A 21662-nucleotide genomic window follows, 5' to 3' on the forward strand; every position below is an offset into this window, starting at 1 on the left:
GGGTGCGGGTGTCGAGTCGAAAAGCCCCTAACTACACGGGCAGCGCGGGATTCGAAAACGGCACTTTCGAATCCCCGCGGTCGCCATTATGCTAATGAGGCGCTGCATATTCATAGCAGCACCTCAGTAGCAAATGCAGAACTCTCTTATTAACATGCCCCTTCCAAAAGGAGGGGCTAGTGTAGACGCAGCCTGTGTGTGTATCTTCCCTCCTACTTCTCCCCCGTCACTGATTTTGCCCTTCAGGCCCTTCCCTAACCCCGTCCCAGTCAATTTTCAGGCTCCAGGCAGATCCCGCTACGTCCTGTCCCGTGTTTGCCCTCTTCAGACCCTCTAGAAAGCAAAGAGCAGATTTTACAGTAAGTTATGCATAATAAAGGATGGAGGCCTAGGGAGACTTTTAGGCTAACTGGTGACTTTCACTTGACAAATGAGTTTGCACAATGGTATTAGAAAATATGGCCATGTCTACACTAGGGGAAACTTTGAAATGGCCATGTTAAGGGCCAAGCTGGAGAATACTACTGAGGCGCTGAAATGAATATTCAGAGCCTTATGAGCATGCTGACAGCCACAGCACTTTGAAAGCACCGAGTTGCTAAAAGATCCTGCAAACGTTGAAATCCCCTTATTCCTATCAGCACTCTCAAACTGCTGCAGCCAGCAGCATGCTAATAAGGTGCTGAATATTCATTTCAGCACCTCATTAGTATTCTCCCTTTTGGGTATTAGCATGGCCATTTTGAAGTTTTCCCCTAGCATCGAACTAACCTAAAAGAGCTAAACTTAAGCAATTTATCATTTACCAGAAAGCTCAACTATTTCCAATATATTATCAGAGAAAGTCAATGCAAAATACATTTTAAGCAGTTACTAGCAGCATGATAGAAATAAATATGATTTCTTTGCACTTCTTAGTTTACGTACATATCTCACAGAGATAAAAGGGACCTCACCAGGTCACTGAGTCCAGTTCCCTGCTCTCGTCAGAACCAAGCACCATCCCCAAGGGAATTTTTTTAAATCTATTTACCCCAGAGCCCTAAATAGACCCCTCAAAGATTGAGCTCACAACCCTAGGTTATAGAATCAGGGCTAGAAGGGACCTCAGGAGGTCATCTAGTCCAGCCCGCCCCCTGCTTCAAGCAGGATCAACCCCCACTAAGTCATCCCAGCCAGGACCTTGTCAAGCTGGGACTTACACACCTCAAAGGAAGGAGAATCTACCACCTCTCTAGGCAAGGCATTCCAGTGCTTCACCACCCTCCTGGTGAAGTAGTTTTCCCAAATATCCAACCTACAACTCTCCCTCTAACTTCAGACCATTACTCCTTGTTCTGCCATCTGACACCACTGAGAAGTTTCTCACCCTCCCCTTCAGGAAGTAGAAGGTTGCTATTAAATCACCCCTCCATCTTCTCTTTGGTAAGCTAAGCAAGCCCACATCTCCCAGCTTCTCTTCATAGATCTTGTGCTCCAGCCCCTTGATCGTTTTTGTTGCCCTCCGCTGAACCTGCTCCAGCACATCGACACCCTTTTTATACTGGAAGGCCTAAAACTGGACACAGTGTTCCAGATGTGGCCTAACCAGTGCCGAATAGAGGGGAACAACCACTTCTCTAGATCGGCTCAAAATGCTCTTCCTAATGCACCCTAATATGCTGTTAACCTTCTTGGCTACAAGGGCACACTTTTTACTCATATCTAGCCTTGAATCCACCATAACTCCTAGGTCCCCTTCTGCTGCACAGCCAGTCGGTCCCCAGCCTATAACAATGCTTGGGATTCTTTCACCCCAGGTTTAGCAGGCCAATGCTCAAACCACTGATCTCTCAGTAGCTCATTACATTTCAAGGTATGCTCCTGCTGAATTTCAACATTAGCTCGTTTCTACCACAGATTTATCTCCTGTCCTGCAGCATACATACTAATCATTTTTCTTTGAAGTAATGAATGAATAAGGCACTGTCTACACTTGCATTTCTCTTTTGAAAGAGGCACCCAAATGAAGGATATAAAAATGCAAATGAGATGCAGATTTACATATCTGGTCCCCTCATTTGCATATTCTTTTGAAAGAGCTTCTTTCTAAAGAATAAAAGCAGTGGAGATGTGGCTCTTTCGAAAATAAACCCCATCTTCAAAAGGATCCTTAGTCCTATAAAAACAGGAAAAAAGGTTCCTTCAAAGATGGGGTTTCTTTTCAAAAGAGCTGCACCTACACTTTCTTCTTTCGAAAGAAGCTCTTTTGAAAGAATATGCAAATGAGGTACCAGATATGTAAATCTGCAACTTATTTGCATTTTAGATTTTCTTTATTTGCATGCCTCTTTCAAAAGAGGAATGCTAGTGTAGACCTAACCTGCGTGTAACAAGGAGGAAAAGCAATTTCCAACCTGATTACTAGGGTTCTGTGAGTTCTTCTCCACCAATCTAGATAGTGGTAACATTTTTCCCATACAGCAGTTGGAGGAAAAAAATTTCCCTGCCTCTACACAGCAGGCTAGCTGCTTGCACATTTCCAATTATATTGCCATTTGCTAAAATTAGTAAGATTTAAAGGGCAATTAAAAGGCTATCTTCTGGACCCAGTCCTCTACACCTGACACAGGAAGTCTGGAAGAAAATTTATGTGGTCCATTCTTATCATTCAGCTCCAAACTAAAGAACTATCAGGCCAACACCAGCTCCTGGGCTCAGCAGTAAGGATAAAGGACTGACTATAATAAGTCTCAACTCAGGTGTATTTATCAGTACACCAACTATTCTTTAAAAGATAGTACAGTTCAAATTCAAGAACTGTATGATGCTCTCCCTGACTGTAGCCTTCAGACCTGAAAGTACAGATTAAACCTAAGGAAAATTCAAGAGCATAAAGGTAATCAAAACCATGGTTTACATATCTAAGGTCATATTTCTCTTTTCACCTAATATACGCTGACATAAGGCAGCAACAACTATTTATTACTATATTGTATGTCACAGGGACTTCAATGACTTAAAATATCTGTATCTAGATATATGGCCCTAACAACAGCTATCTAAAAGAAATTCTTCTTTTAACTGATACCTATTTTCACTTTAACTACCAATAAGCTTATTTAAACTAAAGAATCACAAGGTTTTTGAAAAAAATTTTTCTTACATAGTTTGACGTCTTACATTGCTATTAATGTGACTGCAACTTTAATGCTGCTCTAATTCAACCTCAGCAGTTATTATATGTATGAAAAAAATTATAACGTATGAAAGCAAAAAATAGTATGGGATTTTATTACTCATTTTGAGTTCACTTTAAAATCTAATTATTTTTCATTTATCGGCTAACATTAGTGGCATTATAGATAAAGTCAAAAGGATCTGTACACAGTGCCATATGTATGCTGGTCATGTAGAACATCAGAGAAACAGTCAGTGCTTTCAGCTATATACTAGTTTCTTATGTTATGGTTTGTAGGAGTGTACAGGATCCTGTGGGGGGTGAATGGGAATTTTCACACTTTGATTGTTCAAACAACTGCAGAGAATGCTGCAGAGTACACTGACTGATCATCTACAGACACTCTGCACCTTTCAACAAGATGCACTGCCTCATACCATTTGTAGATATTCTCTGGAACTAAATGCACAAACAGATAAAGTTAAATCACATCAATATTTTAGTGTTAATTAATGCTTGGGCATCCAGATCCTACTATTAAACAGAAGTCTTGTATTCTCATATCTTCACTTTATACATTTTTGCAGACATATTTATAAACAAATCTTCTCCATATCAATGTACACACACACACACTCCAGTGCATTACTGTAAAATACACGTGTGAATGAAACCAAGACCACTGAAGTATTGTATTCTGCAGATCTCAGCTATAAGCCTGTGCTATGTTTCTTTAATACAATTCCAGGTACTGTTTACAGTTTCAATCCTTATATTTCTTCATGGCTCATTTAAAATACATAAACCCAGTTTTGTTGCTGTAATTTGAGTCCATAATAATCACTGCAGCAGTACTAGAGTGAAATTCAATTGGGGAAAATGTAATATAGCTGTTGCATTTTTGAAGACCGCTCCCACAATCCCCGCCAAAAAAAAAAAACAGGAAGAAATCCATAACAAACCTGGAGATCAAAGGACAATTTTGCCAAATTCTGAAGACACTGTAAAAGGATCAGGAAGGTAAATAAAATGTTTACAATATAGAGTAATTCTTATTTTCAAGACTTCGTAAAGGTAAAAGGAATTATGTCTGTTAGTTGACTGGCAATAATTATGCAGAAAGAAAAATAAATTTTCCTGATACTGCCTATAAAAAATGTTCTAGTTTCATATTACACATGGAGATTAAATATTTATGTAATTTCATAGAATTTTAATAATTGCCATCCATAGAAAGTACTTTATGCCAATGTAAATTTATACATTGCTACTTTATTATCTGAGATGAACAATCCTGTGTAATTATGTATAAAATATTATTTCTGGTATTTGTCCATCCTCTATCGATGTACCATTGTTGTTACCAGGTGAAAAAGAGAAGGAAAAGCAGGTTTTGCTAGCAGTGGGAGATTCATGGATTACTTTCTTCAATCCTTTTGTACCATAATGGGAATCAGGTCCCTAAAATAAACAACAGAAGAAGTTAGCTATATTGTCTCCAATTCAGTTATTTTGTGATGAGAAAGATTTAATTTTTATAAAACTATTTCCTAAAATATCTTGCATTACATACTATGCAAAGTTCTCTAGAGGTACCACACACGATAGGAGTGCTGAAGCTTGTGATAACCTTTGAATGAGAATTCAAAACATTACTTGTCTGCTCCTCCTCCAGCAACTGATATGCCAGAATGTTTTTATTGTGTGTATTCACTAGGTAAGACTGTACTAATCTTCAAAATGTTTGAAACTTCTGATCTGACATGGATGGGATGGGAGCAGTAAAGGAGTTGCAATGCACCTGTCTATAGGCAGCTGATGACAGTTACAATGGGATTTGCTCCAGTTCCTGGAACAACTCAGCACTCAAGAGGCATAAAGCCACATCAACTACACCCATCCCCTCTATCGCCTACTCAAACAGTCATTGTGTAGCATTGCTGATGTACTTTCAAAAAAAAAAAAAAGAGAGAGAGAGAGAGACTCGGAGGATGTTTCCCTACCAGATAACAGTTTAAAGCTGTGTAAAATATTGGTTCCAAACAACTTTCCATTACATTCATTTTACACTAAGTATGCTTACTTTGAGTGTTGCACATGCTGTGTAGGAAACTGTTGGCAAGATCTCTATAGGTTCTTTGAACATAACTCTGAATGTATTAGCAGTTCCATCACAACTAAATCCAGTATCATTTTGTCCCAGTGTCTGATTTTTTTCATATTCAATTATCTGCATTAAAATAAAAAGTAAAAGTGTGTCCTTATCACTGTTAACTAGTTTACAATTTTGAAGAAGAAAATTCTAGTCACAAAAAAAACTCAGTCCAGCATCAACATATATAAGTGTCTCATTCTGGGATACAATTCAAACCAGTAAGGGGTTTTGTTGCTGCCTGCCCTGTAACCCTGGATGACACTCAGGCTGTGTCTACACTACTACCTTCCTTAGAAGGAAGGATGGTAATTAGGGTGTTGGGAGTTTACTAATGAACCGCTGTCCTGCATAGGCAGCACTTCATTGAGCAAATTCCCCCCGCGGCAACTTCGAAGTTCCGGCATGCATCTAGCCGCAGCGCACTCGCCGGTACTGCGAAGTGCTGGGGCAACTTTGAAGTCCCCTTACTCACTTGAAAGTTGCCCTGGCACTTCGAAGTACTGGCAAGTGCACCACGGCTAGACGTGTGCTGCTACTTCAAAGTTTAAAACTTCAAAGTTGCCGCGGGGTGAATTTGCTTAATGAAGTGCTGCCTATGCAGGACAACACTTCATTAGTAAACTCCCAACACCCTAATTACCATCCTTCCTTCTAAGAAAGGTAGTAGTGTAGACAAGCCCTCAAAGTTTTACTGCTGTAGCTCCCAAACTGGACTGCTCATAGCCTACCAGCATAGAGGTGTAGCCAGACAAGAGGTCAAACCCTCAGTGTCCGTGTACAGCTGCACCAATGAAAAGCAGTTCTGACCTCAGCAAGTTTTACAGAACACTAGCCAGTGTCTGACTTCCACCAGCCTTGGTTACTACTGGCAGAATGACCCTTAACATACTCCCTCAAGACCCAGATTTCCCCCAAAATATGTATTCTAAACTGTCCAGCCTTCTGGATAGCTCCAACATTAAGATTTGTTGCTCCCCTAAGGAATTAATATTCAACCATTTTTTACTTTAACTGGAGTTATCACACAGTTTATTTTCAACACAGCCTTGGAATAAAATAGATAGGATTTTAAGTGATAAAAGTTAGAAATGGTTACAAGCAAATAAAAGTGAAAACCTGTCTAGAGGCTGAAAACAATGTAGAAAATTTTGGCTTAAGGGCTTTTTTCAACATGGTTGCAAGACTGAGGGACAAAAACAAGATGGTATGTGACCCTCTCCCTGGTCAGCTTTTTCCTACAGACCCACAGGTGAAGAGGGCCTTTGCTATTTAGATTAGAACCTGGGTTCTCTTTGCCTTTCTTTTATAGGCCAGTGAACCTTGGAAGTAGATTCTTCTGAAGGTTACCATTCAGAGAAAAATTTATCCAAGCAGTAAGGAAGGCAACATGGAGTCTGATGGTAAAGAAGGATCCATATGCTTTCTTCCTCCACTTGTTTTTGCTAAAATGCAAACTGTTGTTTCTTGCCACCTCCTTCCTCTGCTGTCTTGAGGACCCTGTTTGCTACCAGATTGAAGTAAATATACATTCCTTTCTTTAGCGTAGGCCTATTTAACAACCTCTGCTTTGGCAGGGTTGTCTTTTATCATCATCATACAGGGTGAATTCATAACTTTACATATACTGTTGCTACATATATTTCATCACTTTATTGACCAGTGTGTTATTACTTTTCACATAGTACCTTACAAAACACTTTATTCCTACACAATTCTGGTTTTTGTTTTATGTTCATTTTACAGATTATATTCTGACGACATTCTATCGATCTCACACAGTTATGTTAGTTTTAAGGGGAAAAATAGGAATAGCTTGCTAAAACTAAGGAAATAACACTCCTACATGATTCTTGCTTTCCTTGTTCATGGCAATTTCTGATCCATTTTAACTGGACAGTTCTTGCAGAATTTGGCCAGCCAGCAAAATATCAAAATATGCCTACCTCATTTTTAGCATACTAACAACCATATACCCCAGTCAGCCACAGCACCCCATTAAGTTAGATATTGCACAAATGAGAAAAATGAAAGAATTGCAATGAAAAGGTTTGCACAGACTAGGTCTTAAAAAGTTTTGTTTTCTTTCTCTATCAAACCCAAGGGACAAACAATAGAATTATACTGTTGAAGTCATTGCACGCTGTGTGTGTGTCATAATCTATCTGGACTGAATAACTGCAGCCTAAATCAAATTCATAGCAGGCCTTATTTAAGTATTGTTCCTTGTACAAAATTAGTTTCTACAAAGTGAAGCAGTGAAATACATACCATACCTGTATATTGACTTGATAATCTGTGGGTCCATGAATAGATCCATACAATCCAAATCCCACTATGGAAATTCTTCTATTAACTGTGAACCTGACACAAAACAAAGGTGATTTATAAATATCATATTTCAACAATAGTCACAGGAAAGACTCTCCTAGATTTAAAAGATGCTGGATCAGTCCCAGGATATGGTACTATATACAATCTAATAGAGCGAACCAGGATTACGGGAAAATGAAGTTATATTAAAGGAATGGCATCCTAAGACCTCAGTTTTACAACTAAAGACCCCAATATTCCATAAATGTCATTCTGAAGGACTCTGTATACTGAATCACAAAAATACCTGTATTTTAACAGTTGCTATTTTAGACATAGCAATACATGTTATCATTCACAAGATATACTCTAGAATCCAACCAGCCTATTCTTCCAGAATATCCTTTTATTCTAAATACTTAATCTACGCATGTGTGCACACAGTTTACTTTTTTAAAAAAAAAAAAAAAAAAAGAAAAGACAGTGCAAATAATGCATCATGCTGAACCATTATGTTATTTGTTTTCAGTCCTTGAAAGTGGTATTTCAGTCACGTTTTCTTCTCTTGGACAGCTCAGGGGAAATACCTGATTCGATCACTTGTTCCGCTATATCCCCAACGACTCTCCACTTGCTGAAACCTGTTTATGCTGCATTCTTTTCCTCTGAGGCAGCATCTCGGTCGATCAATATAATCAACTCTAGGTTTGGGATTGACCGTAAAATGCAAAAAGAGATTTACCACCTCCCGGTCTGATAAAATGCCAGACTGAGCAGGACCTAGGAAAAGAAGAATTATGTTTCTGAGACAAGGATAGACCTTAGAAGTTTAAATTCTGATTTGCTGCATAACTTTTTTTAAACAAACAGTGCACAGACCATCATGATTGTCTCAGACCATTGTTACTTTTGCAAGATGCACCGTTTTGATAAGACGGCATGAAATGCATTTGTTACTAACATGGTAGTTGTGAATACTTTGTAAAGTTAGTCCCTTGCTAGTAGATCATATTTCTGCAAATTACATTAACATATTAGAAAGATAAAATAACCCACAATTACCTGCTGCAAACTCTTCAATAGTCATTAGTGGAAAACGGATTAGAGAGAGAGCTTTTCCAAGCACCTTCTGTTTGTTTCCTGATGTTACAGGCAGCTGTTGTCTTTGACACTCTGCTTCTGCCCAGCGAACAACAGCTCCAAAGAGTCTATTTTCTCGAATACTAAGTGTGTCTCTTTCTAGTACTGCACATAGTGTGTCTAAAGAGAAAAAGTTACCTATAAATTTAGGTCAGTTTTCTTCTCTTATAGCAATTTGGTCTTTATATGTTAAGTCATCTGAAAATAGTTTTTTAAATTATACTTTAGGTAAGAATAAGCTATTTGATTTAAGAGCCAAAAGTACTTTAATATAATAGAAAACTGAATAAATACACATGTAAGAGATTCATTTAAAGAGTAAATAAATGTATTTCAAAAAAACACCACAGATAAGACTGTTTTGTCTTACGTGTAAATCAGTCTTCTGGAACAGTGTACAGCATCCAGTCCAACAGGTTTTGTCCTGCCCGCCTCCTGCTACAAAACTGCATATGAACTTTCTTCTTGATTCCTAAGACTAGGACTATATATCTAGTGCCAGCTCTCATTGTCCCAAAGAGTATTTCCAAAGCTAGAGCAAGATCAAAAAAAGGAAGTGATCGAGCAGATTGGTGAATGTACCACTATGGGAAAGCCAAATTACTTATAGTATAATGTCCTCATTTGAGTGTCCATCTGCCAATCTGGATCAGCTATTCAGATGCAACAACCAGCAGAACACATAAAAACGGGAAAGTGACACTGTAAGGATAAAGTAAAAGTAACCTTTAAACACACAGGCAAATAACATCTGAAAAATTAAAGGCTGAACATGGTGTTGCAGCTCTTTTTATATATACAATATCAGATTTTAGTGGGACCTTTTTAAGGCATGGTTTTGCAGACCTCTCCCCGTGGAAGTCTGTTGTCCTTCATACAAGACCTATTAAAATAGGCACAAATCTAAGTGAGAAATCCTGCTGATATTTCACTAATTGCCAGCTAACATGTGACCATAAATAATTTGCCCACCCCTTTTTTTTTTTTGGTAATCTCTGTAAATGTGACCTTATACAATTTCCTAAAGAAAAATCTTCCTGTGGAAAGGGGTAAGAACTTCCGGCATCCAGAGAATGTAGATGCATCTACTTAGACTAGGAAACATCCTGATTTAGGAGGAAAGGCAATTTACTTATTATTTATATCTCAGTAACATCTCCTAGCTCTGTTTATGGCCCAGGCCCCCACTGTGCTAGGCACTGTACAAATGCAGACTAGCTCTCTAGATAATTTCAAGAAATATCTTTTTGTAGTCTTGAGATGATCTAAGGTTTATATGAATCTAAGTCCACCAAAAACAACAGCAGTAGTTGACATATTGGAACCAAAAGACGACTAGAGGTGTTTCCAACTCAGATTCTTCTGAACTAGTCTCCCAAAGTAGGGATTTCAGGGATCCAAGCAGGAAAAGAGGATTACCCAGGGAAAGACGACTCCTTGCGTTCACAGGACAAGCCACAAAGACAGATAACTGGATAATATCTACACATCAGAAAAGGCACTGACTCTTACGTATGAACAATGTAGGCTCTCCCAAACAAAGCAAGAACAATTGAAAAAATTTGGTCTAGAGAAGGCAGACATGAGAGACAATGACATGAAAGCTAGTTCCTGGGTGAGAACATGCTGTAGCAAAACATGGGAGTTTTTCTTATAAAGTACTTTACACAATGAATGTTACAATTTAAAAAAGAACTTAAACAAATTTTTCTTCCTTGTTTAGTCAGCTTGGCACTTTACAAATACGACTAGTGATTTTTTTTTCTAATAAACTATTTGAAAAATGTACCCAGGCTCTATTCTCCTATCCATTTATCAGGACACACCGGATTTGTAAAAGTGATCTTTTAAACTAGATTTACTGGAGTTGTTTCTCTATATTTGGACTAGGAAGAAACATACTCAGATTGCAGATTATGCTCCTCCTTAAGGGCTGTTATTACAATACTGTCAATCATGGAGAAAATGTTGGTACAGATGGAGAGGAACTTGTACAGGAGGCAGTCCCTGTCCATGTAGAACTGAAGAAACTTGTGAAAAGTGAAGATGAGCACAGGCCAGCAGCTAAGCAAATCCAAACACAAGAAGTTTAAGGAGCAGGTGATGTGATTTTCTTGGTTTAAAATAGGTTCAGATTATCTATCCTCAATCTGAACTTTCTTCTTTACACTCTAGTTGATTTCTAAACAAGTCTGGACATTTTCCATCCTGACTGTCTCTCAAACTGGATTCTCACTACAATGACTCATCTCTGGCCTGATCATGCCTACAACTGGGAGACTGTAAGACACTGTGACTGGATCATACCTCATGTTTCCCTGCTGAACCCACGATAGAATCACCTGTTGTTCCAAGGACCTTGATCTGGAACCTGGTGGAGCAGAGTATGCTGGGTCTGTCTCACATGTAGGACTGGGCAACTGCTAACCCCTAGACTGAAGCGCCTGAGCCATTGCCTGTTTGTTTCTCAACCTATGCCCAGAAGGCCCGAGTCCTTGTCTATTTACCACTTTAACCCTCAGGCAGGAACTCCAAGCCAGAGACTTCTTTTTGGCCCTGCCCTCACTCAAAAGGCTTGAGCTACATCATACCAACAGGCTCAAATGCAAAGCAGAATGACAGGTTGCCCACTCCAGTATGATCACCAATTCCCCACCTCTGAAGGTGGTACCCTAGAAGAGACCAAGAAATCCATCAAACTCAACTGTCCAGGGAGCACGAAGTTAGTGAGCGTGATTGTGGAATATTTTCAGCAGACTCTCAAAACCCTAGTCCAGTGGGGCTGTGTACACAATGAAATGCAACAGGGCTTGTCCCAGTTTGACTTAGGCTCACACTCTCCAACCCTGGGGATGCAAGATCTTTAGTCAGAACCCTGAGTTAAGGTGGTTTGAGTGTAAATGGATGGAGTGTTAGGTTTGACCCTGAATATGAACACTGAACATACACTGGAACGTAGATGTATCCAAAAGGTAGGACGAAGAAAGAGGCATAGTAAGAAAGGAAACACAGTAGCTGAAAGTTAGTAGTCTTCTGAAGTAGTAAGTCAAGGTGTCAAAAAGCATGCAGCTTCAGTTGCTGCAAAGGATGGACTGTATTTATAAAGAACTTAAAGGCATGCTGAGTACTTTACAGACAGAAAAGAGGAAAAGTTCCTGTCCCAGAAAGCCTGCAGGCTACACTAGGAACAGCAGGATAAAAAGATGCAAATGAGTGTGTGAAGTTCTTAGCTCTCATTGTCTTGTTTAGAATTTATCCCTTAGTTTTATAAACAACCTCAATCAACCTGAACCTCATTTATTCACTGTTTAATTCTTTTTTGAATTCCAATTCATCCTCTATGTCCCCATTCCTACCCCACGACAAAAAACTAAGTTAATCTTAATATAGAATTCCACTTGTTTTTTCCTTCCCTGGCCTCCAGCAAAATAAGCTTTTGTCCCATCTTTTTCCTTGTATACTTTATACACCATGATGACTTCCTCCCCCTTACCTCTACAGAGACACTAACTCTTTGCTGAGGTTGGCTGTCGCCTGCTTCTCCTATTCCCTCCTGGAAGTCTAGGCTCACGTCCATTCATAGGCTGGAAGTTGCTGCCAGTCTGTGCTATTTACAGTAATAAATTTAATCAAGAAGAACATACATATGCTGCTTTCATAGCTGCAAGTTGGCAGGACCAGCCCAGTAGTTGAACTGGATTGACAAATGGACACTCAAAAAAGAGAAATTTAACCATAACGTTTCAAGTAAAACTGAACATGCAGCAAAGGTATTTACAAAACCAATTTCTTCTTCTTTTTTTTTTTTTTTTGCCATACTGGGAGCAATTTCATGGTAAATCCAATGACAGATAGTATTTAAGTCACAGTAGTGAACTAACGCAAAATTAGAGGCAGCATTATAAATACAGCATCTATAGTAAACAGGACCAAACCAGACAGAAATCTGGAGTGTTTTCAAGTCAGTAAGCACTCAGATTTTTTGAATATTTCATACAGATTTAAACAGACATCACACAAAGCATTATTGTAATAGAAATGTGTAGCTAACATTCAGGAAAAAAAATCTTTGAATATTCATGTGAAAGTAGTAACAGTCAGAATAAGGTAAAACTGAATACAAAATTTAAATGCATAAAAAAAATATCAAACTTCCTAATTTATAGCAAGTTCTATAAAATTTACTCACATTAGTATCACTTAATGTTTCTTCTGCACGGATAGAAAAATAAGTACACTACAATGGCCAAAAATAATAAATAATAATAATACTAATATAACAATAAAATGTGTACGCTAATCAGACAAAATAGACTAGCATATAAAAATCTTTCAAAACGATATTAAGGTAAAATCCTTGTACTTCATTAATTTCTAACTGGTGCTAATCAATGTGAGCACATACCAAGAATCTGATCCTAAACCCATCAGGCTAAAACACAAGTTTCGAAAGTCTGTGATACCTGTAAATCCACACGATGAGAGGGATTTTAGTGGTCAAGTTAAACAAGTCAGTTAGGACTAATCTGTTTGTTTAAATGGCTAAGCCTTTTGGCAGAATTCTCTAATGTGGTGGTTTTTAATACGAGATCTTTTAGAACCTCCATACTGTATATGTTTCAGTGCAGGCTTTGAACAAAACGTATAAAGTTTAACAGTGCAAATCAGTAGAGTTCTTTTATAAAGTTTAAATAAATCTTAATATAGTAAAGAGCAACTTACCTATGTCAATATCAGTGAAACCTTCTGCACTTATTGCATCCATTGTACTTTTGTCTATAGTATCAAGACAAAGACTAGCAAGCTGAGGTTCATCAAATAATCGAGCCTACGGAGATAATATATTGTTTGCAGATAAATGGTATGCATGTGGTGTTGCAGCCAACAGATTTATGAAATAACGCAAACAACCAAGTTTTTACTCCAGAATAATGTATACATTCTATACAGACAGCCTCAGTTTACCTTTCAGGTATTCCCTGAGTTTGCATTAAACAGCTCTTGAACAAAGTATTTCATATTGGCTGTGGCCACACTTGGCCAAAACTTCAAAATGGCCATGCTGATGGCCAAATTGGAGGATACTAACGAGGCACTGAAATGAATATTCAGTGCCTCATTAGTGCGCTGCCAGCCACGGCACTTCAAAACTGCTGCATTTCGCTCGTGCACAGCTCGGCTACCCCGCGAACTTCAAAATCTTCAGACTTCAAAATCGGCTGATAGGAATAAGGGACTTTGAAGTCTGCAGGGTCCTTTTGAAAAGGACCTCCGTGTAGCCGAGCCACGTGCAAGCAAAACGTGGCACTTTTGAAGTGCCGTGGCCAGCAACACACTAATAAGGTGCTGAATATTCATTTCAGTGCCTCATTAGTATTCTCCGATTTGGCCATTAGCATGGCCATTCTGAAGTTTTGGCCACATGCAGCCACAGCCTAAGAGTTTTTGTATCAGATTTCTCGAGTTCGCCTGCCTGATTATTATTATTACACAGCCAAAGACAAATCTCTATATTTGAAATTAACAAGTCAAAACTACAATATTGGATCAAAACAGACAAGGTTCTCAGAGAGCCTCCGATTTATTCATTACACTATTAATCTTAACTAGAGACCCCGCTGCAGCGCCGGCTGAAAGCAGAAGTTGGGCTGGAAGAAAGGTTTAGACAGAAAACTGTTGTAAAACACATCCAAAGTGTAAGGGCTAGGCCCCACACTGGCAGGGGGAAGGCTCTGCTGGGGGGTGGGTTGGGGCTGCGGCTGGCATGACCCAAGTGGAGCGAGGGAACTCTGTTAGGGGACTGAGTTGGGCCCTGTGCTGGCCAGGGGGAGAGGCTGCAGCTGGCAGGGTGCAAGGGGGAGAGGGTGCTCCATTTGGGGACTGACTTGGGCCCTGTGCTGGCTAGGGGTGGGGCTGAGGCTGGCAAGGTGTGGGGGGGGGGGGAGCTCCACTGCGAGGGCAGCTGGGCTGGGCTGGCATGCTGAGAGCGGGCCATCAGGGGGCTGGACCAGGCCCTGTGCTGCCGGGGGGAGGAGCTGGGGGAGGGGTTGGAGCCTGCACAGTTCGTGGATGGGGTGTGACATGGTAGAACCTTGCCCAGACAGACGGATGGCCACAGCAAAAATAATAGATATGATAAAGTACTGAAGAGAAAACAGGCCCCATGTTTATGATTTTCCAATAACTATATACAAATAAACTTATTTACATAGTCTTTTTCCTTTGTTATTTCCTACTCAAGGAGTTGAGCAACAAAGCTACAGTAAGATGCTTGCATAAAAGACAGATGATACACTGCATAGATATTTCTATGACAGGCTACAAAACCAAGACATATAGCACTATGTAAAATATTAGCCCTTCGGTGGTGATTTATTAAACAACATTCTCATAATAAACCAAATTTTTATTCAAGTTACCTGGGTCAGAAGCATAAAGGCATTATCTGCTCTAAGGTGTTTAGTGAGAAAATCCACACAATGTGCTTCCAGGGCTGGGACTGCATACTTCTTGGCTGTATAGAGAGTAGTCATAACTGTTTCAGGACCAATCTGCACTTCATCTGAATAAAGAAACCTGGAAATAGTATACAAATACCAAAGGATAAAAAGGGATATATCTGAGGGTGTGTGCAACAGACCAACTAAGTTTAAAAAAGGACTAAAAGCCTTTTTGTACTGACAAAATAAGTTAAAGAATTGCACTAAAAATTGTACTAGTTAAAAGTGACAACATGTGAACTAATGCCATTAGAGCTGTATACACAGTGTAACACTCCCTAAAACTAATCTCGCTGTACTGGTTTATTAGATATGTGCAGCTAGCGAACAGGAGCTGAAGCAGCAGAATTACTTTTAACCTGTTAAATAGTTCTTGCTATTGAACCAAATCATCTCCAATTTGAGCTGCTAGTCCTATACAATTGCTCTCAAGTGACAGAAACTGCTTGCTATCCATTCAGCCATTAGGGAACACAAATCAAGAATTTCCACAATTCCATGTCAGCATTTTCCCTCTGCAGGAAACTAATATTTCAACTAATTATTTTGAGCAGTGGTGTCCAACACAAATTTAATGAAGAGCGCCTTACAAAAAATAACACTGACAAACTCCTGTCTCATTAGGTACATAAGAATTATTTTTGAAGTTCTTTTTTGGAAATGCTACTTGTAATTTAAATATCATATATTTCCTTCACGATAGCAACAACAACAACAACCTAACTTCAACCTTAAAGTGGTAGCCTGAAGAAGCAGAGTTTAGACTGATTTGGGAACCTTGCATGAAAATCTTCTAAAGGCCTGGTATATGCCAGCAAAACTTTCCAAGCGTATTGTATGTCAGTTAGGCATCACTTCATTGGTTGGCAGGTCAGGGGTGGGGTTGGTGAACACAGCTATTTTGACAAACTCTCTTAATACAGATGCAGTCATATTAATAAAAGGACCGATCCTGTTCAACTTGTTCATCAATGATCTAGAAAATGAGGTAAGCAGTGAGGTGGCAAAGTTTGCAGATGACACCAAGTTGTTCAGGACAGTCAAAACCAAAAGAACTACAAAAAAGATCTTTTGTGAAGAACTACAAAAAAGATCTCAGCAAACTGAGTGATTGGGCAGCAAAATGGCAAATGAAATTTAATGTGGGTAAGTGTAAGGTAATGCACATTGGAAAAAATAACCCAAATTACACGTACAACATGATGGGGTCAAATTTAGCTACGACAGATCAGGAAAGGGATCTTGGAGTTATAGTGGATAGTTCTCTGAAGACATCCACACAGTGTGCAGCGGCAGTTAGTAAAGCAAATAGGATGTTAGGAATTATTAAAAAAGGGATAGATAATAAGACAAAAGATATCATACTTCCCCTATGTAAAACTATGGTACGCCCACATCTTGAGTACTGTGTGCAGATGTGGTCTCCTCACCTCAAAAAAGATATATTGGCATTAGAAAAGGTTCAGAAAAGAGCGACTAAGATGATTAGGGGTTTGGAATGGGTCCCATATGGGGAGAGGCTAGAGAGACTGGGAATTTTCAGTCTGGAAAAGAGGCGATTGAGGGGCGATATGATAGAGGTATATAAAATCATGAATGGTGTGGAGAAAGTGAATATAGAAAAATTATTTACCTTTTCCCATAATATAAGAACTAGGGGACACCAAATGAAATTGATGGGTAGTAGGTTCAAAACTAATAAAAGGAAATTTTTCTTCACACAGCGCACAGTCAACCTGTGGAACTCCTTGCCGGAGGGAGGCTGTGAAGGCCAGGACTCTATTAGGGTTTAAAAAAGAGCTCGATAAATTTTTGCAGGTTAGGTCCATAAATGGCTATTAGCCAGGGGTAAAGTATGGTGCCCTAGCCTTCAGTACAAGGGCAGGAGATGGATGGCAGGAGATAAATCACTTGATCATTGTTTTCTGTTCTCCTTCTCTGGGGCACCTGGCATTGGCCACTGTCGGCAGACGGGATACTGGACTGGATGGACCTTTGGTCTGACCCAGTATGGCCATTCTTATGTTCTTGCTGGTAACAGGTTATTTTACTTGGGGATCTGGTATAAGCTATACCACCAAAAGGACTTTGTTGGCTGGTGTAACTGCACCTACATTAAGCTTTGACTGTATACATCTACTAGTATAGCTTAACAGAGAGATTTTCCGAGGAACAAAAGTGCAGTTAGGTGCCCCTCATCAAATAATTAGGAAATTCTCACGTAGGGTCTCAACAACCATCTCTTCCTTACTTTTCAACTCATTTGCTATACATATACACTGATGATTACTACCTGTATCATCCCCTACCACTAAAGCCTCATTTTTTCCCACTTGGACATTTATTACAATGCCCGCTTGCAAAAGAACACTAATGTTTATAAATTTGCCAAGAATGTGACATAATATATATTCCTTGCATTCTCTTCCAGTATTACCAGGAAACAGAGATCAATCCTTTTAACTTTTGTATTCTCAGTCTTACTACTGAAGTTAATTGTCAAAAAATGTATAGTATGAAGGTAAAAAGTCAAATATTTGTTTGTATTGGTGTTTTCATTAGGACAGGTTTATTTTTTTAAGTCCACTGCAACTTACATTTTGCCCTTATGTTGGCATTATATAATTCAGACGCATTCTGATGGTGTAGATGTATATTTCCAGGTCAAATGGCACCCAACATATTGTAACCTTTAAATTATCAGCAAACTTAGTCTGTCAGTACTTATAATGGCTTCTACCCCATTCTAAGGCACCTATAACAGAATCATGTATCCTTCTTCCATTTTTATAATGTTCTAACTATAACCAGTTTAAACACCTATTGTTCTTTAATTTTCAAAATTTAATTTCTTAAATTATCATCTCAAGTCTTCAATCCTAGAGGTCACATTTACATAAAAAAGTCTAAGCATGGCTGTTGCTTGTGTAAAAAACCTTGTATATACAGTTTTTCATTTTAACATGAGAAACCAACATTTTGTCTACGACACACCTTTACCTACTTACTGTACACCTGCTTCTATGCATTTTTGCCATTCCTTCATGACTGAAATCTATGGTTATATACCCATGTCATTTGCAGAGCAGGAAGGACACGTTTTACTAATGTCCTCAAGCTGATGCAGACAGTAAAGGTCTGTTGCTCTTTTCCATTGCTCCTCCCAGGAGATGGGGCTTTTAAAAGTCCATGTCGGGCAGATGGAAGGGCCTGGCTAAGTGTATGTGCAGGAGGCTCACTCTCTTTACCACTAATTGCTTGTGCCTGTTGGTCCCTAGTGTAAAAGGCAGGATGTCCCCACTCTACAACATTTGTTCCACTGGACTGAAGAAGTCTGGGGGTTGGGGGGTGGTCCTAAAACAGTAACATTCTCTCCAAAACCTTGATTGTGAAAGAGGACCTACCTCTATCCTACCATTTATTGTATTACATTACATATACATTGAAACCAGTCTCCAAATATCAGGGTGTTACAAAATAACAGTAATTGTGCTCTTCAGGGCCATGAGAAATAATGGAATTCATCTGTAGCAAAGATCTTCCTATGATCGAACCTAAAACTGTCCAAACATAAGGACTGTTAAACTCTGGCATAAGCTTCCATGAGAGGTGTGAAATTTGCATCACTGGAGATTTTTAAAAACAAATTGGACAAAACCTATAAGGGATGGCGTTGATTTACTATGTCCTGCCACAGGATAAGAATCTGGATATGGAAGTCAAGACAGTATTTCCCAGCCCTATCTTTCAATGATTCTGTGCAGTTTGGAAATTTAATGAGTTTTTATATTTTATTAAAAAAAAAAGTTTAGCATTTTGAACTGACTGAGCAGAACTTCAAGGGTTACCTGCACTTTATTCAAATTATCAATTTTCTGTAATAACCTTGAATGTACCCTTTTTCCTCTCATAAATTGCCATTGACAATTGCCAAAAACATGATATGTAGAGCTAAAACTGGCAAGATTCATGGAGATTTGAAGCTGGTTAAACGAGCATCACCCCCTCCTCCCTTTTGAAATCTCTGCAATGGCCAGACATAGCTAGCATCTGGGTGAACAATCTCTGTATTAACAACAAAGTCAGGGGGGCCGCTGTGTTTAGTCTGTAGCTTCACAAATAATAAGCAGCCCTGTAAGCACCTTAAAGACTAACTAATTAGTATAAATATAAATGTTAGTTTTTAAGATGCTACAGGACTGCATGTTATCTGTGAATAGACAAGAATAGCAATTCACTGTCACCACTAAGAAAAATGACCTGACAACAGGAATCTTTTCTTTTTTTGCTTACTTGGCCCAAGAATCATAAAATCCATGAATCTAATCAATAAACAAGGGCAAAGTACAGAAGACTCGATCCTTCTTTGATGCGTTACTTGGAAATAAATAGTTGCAACACACACAGAAGAGAGATCTATTGTTATACTACATCCCCTACCGCATCACTTCAAAGGCAAATCCCTTTCCAAGGACATATAACTGCCCCAAAGCATTTTCTTCAGGGGTGAGGAAGAGGAAGGTATAAGAATAATCTGCACAAAAGGAAATTTCAAACAAAGACGAAGGAGGGTCCAAAACCACAAAGTTTCTGTGCAGACAAGTGCCAGTTTGACCTTGATTGCCAAACCACAAGGTGGCTGGTTTCTATGTGTTTTGTGCCAGGAACACACAGAGCGGGAACACACCCAGCAAGCTGAATCTGTGCAAGAGCCACAAAAGCGTGGGAGAGCTGGGGCGGGCGAAGAAAAATGCTGGGGCAAGCAAACACAGGGGCCGGACGGGAGATGGCAAGAGAGCCAGGCACCCGCAGCCATGCGGGGCTATAATTAGGGCGCCTGAGGCCGGCTGGCTGACAAGCGCTGTCACTCACTCACTCACACACACACACACACCACCCCCGCCGCAGAAGACGAGGACCCAAGCCCAGCACATAAGCCCCCTCCCTCCCAGCTGGGCGTCTCTCCGCCCGGCCCTGACCTGAGCAGCGCCAGGAAGGCGGCGGGCTCGACGTCGGGCAGCTCGATCTCGGCCGAGGTGGTGGCCATGCCGCCGTTGAACATGGCGTCGAAGACGGCGCTGCCGGCGGCCAGCAAGAAGCGGTGGGCGGGGATGCGCTGCTGGCCGGGCCCCCCGCCGCCGCCGGGCTGCCGCGGGCCGCCCTTGCCCACCACGAAGCGCACGTCGCTGAGCAGCTCGTTGGTGAACAGGAAGGCGAAGCGCTCCTGCAGCGAGCCCTTGGTGGCCTGCCAGTTGTACACCGGCTCCCGCTGCAGCGCCGCTGGGGCCGCCTCCGGGGGGCTGCCCGAGCCCGCCGCCGCCGCCATCGCAGCCCCGCGCGCGGCTCACTCCGCCCGAGGCAGGCGCATCCCGCCGCGGGGGCCTCGGACCCTCGGTCAGGGTCCCAAACGATCTGCCGTGAACGAACGCCGCTGCGCATGCGGGTCCGGTTAGCTGCGCATGCGCCGTGCGAGCGGCTGACGACCTTGCCCTCACGTTGCCCTTCCTTGCTGTCACTCCCTGCTTCGGGAGAGGCGGGGGGCGGCGGAGGGGGTGGAACGACGGGCAGGAGAGCTAGAGGCAGAGCGGGTACCGGTGTCGGCACGTGCGGAGCGGTCGCGTCCCTCCCGGCGCGCTGCAGGACTTCAGTGCAGCCGGAGCTTGGCCCGAGCGGAGCTCCGGCAGATTGTTTTGCACGCGCCTTGGGGGCGGGGGGGGGGGGGGGTTGGTGCATGTTGCAGCGCTGACTTTTGAGCCCCAGATCTCAGCATTCCCCCCGCCCAACGCCTCCGTCCAGCCGTATGTTAGACACCCCCCACCCGTGCCCCGTGTAGTCCAAAGCGGCGTTTTTAACTTTTTTGAGACCACGGAGCACCAAACAATATATTTTCAATGAGTAACACCTACGAAAAATGTTCTTCTAAAAATTGCCAGCCCAAAATGAAATAAATAAACTAATAAAGAAGCCAAAGCAACATATATAGCAAAAACAAAATGAAGTAATTTAATCGGGTATTATAGTAATGAACATTGTATATGGTTTTAATAACAGAAGATACAGACCATGGGTGTATTTTTCCAAACGCCTGTGGCACACCTGTGATTTGTTCACGACACACCATTGTTCTGTACAGAACATAGTTTAAGGCACACTGGTCTAAAGCAACTGTGAGCAAACTTCTTATGTCAGGCCCCACTTTTTTGTCCCTGCAATTAGCTGTCCCACTGTCCTGTCTAATGTAATCCTAACCAACAGAAATTTAATTTATGTTCATTTAAAAAAAAAACTCATTTGACACATGTAGGAAAATAAGTAGAATGTAAAAACTATTAATCACTCTATAAATGTGAATACACATACATAAAAACGTGACATATTTCAACATTTTTAATGAGAT

The 21662-nt window shown here is 40.6% G+C and overlaps 1 protein-coding gene across 4 annotated transcripts; it reads right to left on the minus strand.

Moving 5' to 3' along the window:
• Positions 1-3878: 3878 nt before the first annotated feature.
• Positions 3879-20729, minus strand: BTBD1 (BTB domain containing 1). Of its 4 annotated transcripts, none has more exons than XM_075006574.1 (8): positions 20245-20729; positions 15185-15279; positions 13488-13593; positions 8688-8885; positions 8213-8405; positions 7589-7676; positions 5244-5390; positions 3879-4621 (listed from the first exon to the last, which is right to left on the minus strand). In XM_075006574.1, exons 1-8 carry the CDS (start codon positions 20702-20704, stop codon positions 4463-4465), a joined length of 1446 nt encoding a protein of 481 aa, XP_074862675.1. In that variant the 5' UTR covers positions 20705-20729; the 3' UTR covers positions 3879-4462. The 4 variants fall into 4 exon arrangements, with proteins under 4 accessions (XP_074862675.1, XP_074862674.1, XP_074862677.1 ...); XM_075006573.1 differs by having other exon boundaries at positions 15185-15327; XM_075006576.1 differs by having other exon boundaries at positions 15185-15341; positions 20245-20708.
• Between the last annotated feature and the right edge of the window lie 933 nt (positions 20730-21662).

Source organism: Carettochelys insculpta, chromosome 12, assembly GCF_033958435.1.
Source record: "Carettochelys insculpta isolate YL-2023 chromosome 12, ASM3395843v1, whole genome shotgun sequence".
NCBI classification, from domain to species: domain Eukaryota; kingdom Metazoa; phylum Chordata; order Testudines; family Carettochelyidae; genus Carettochelys; species Carettochelys insculpta.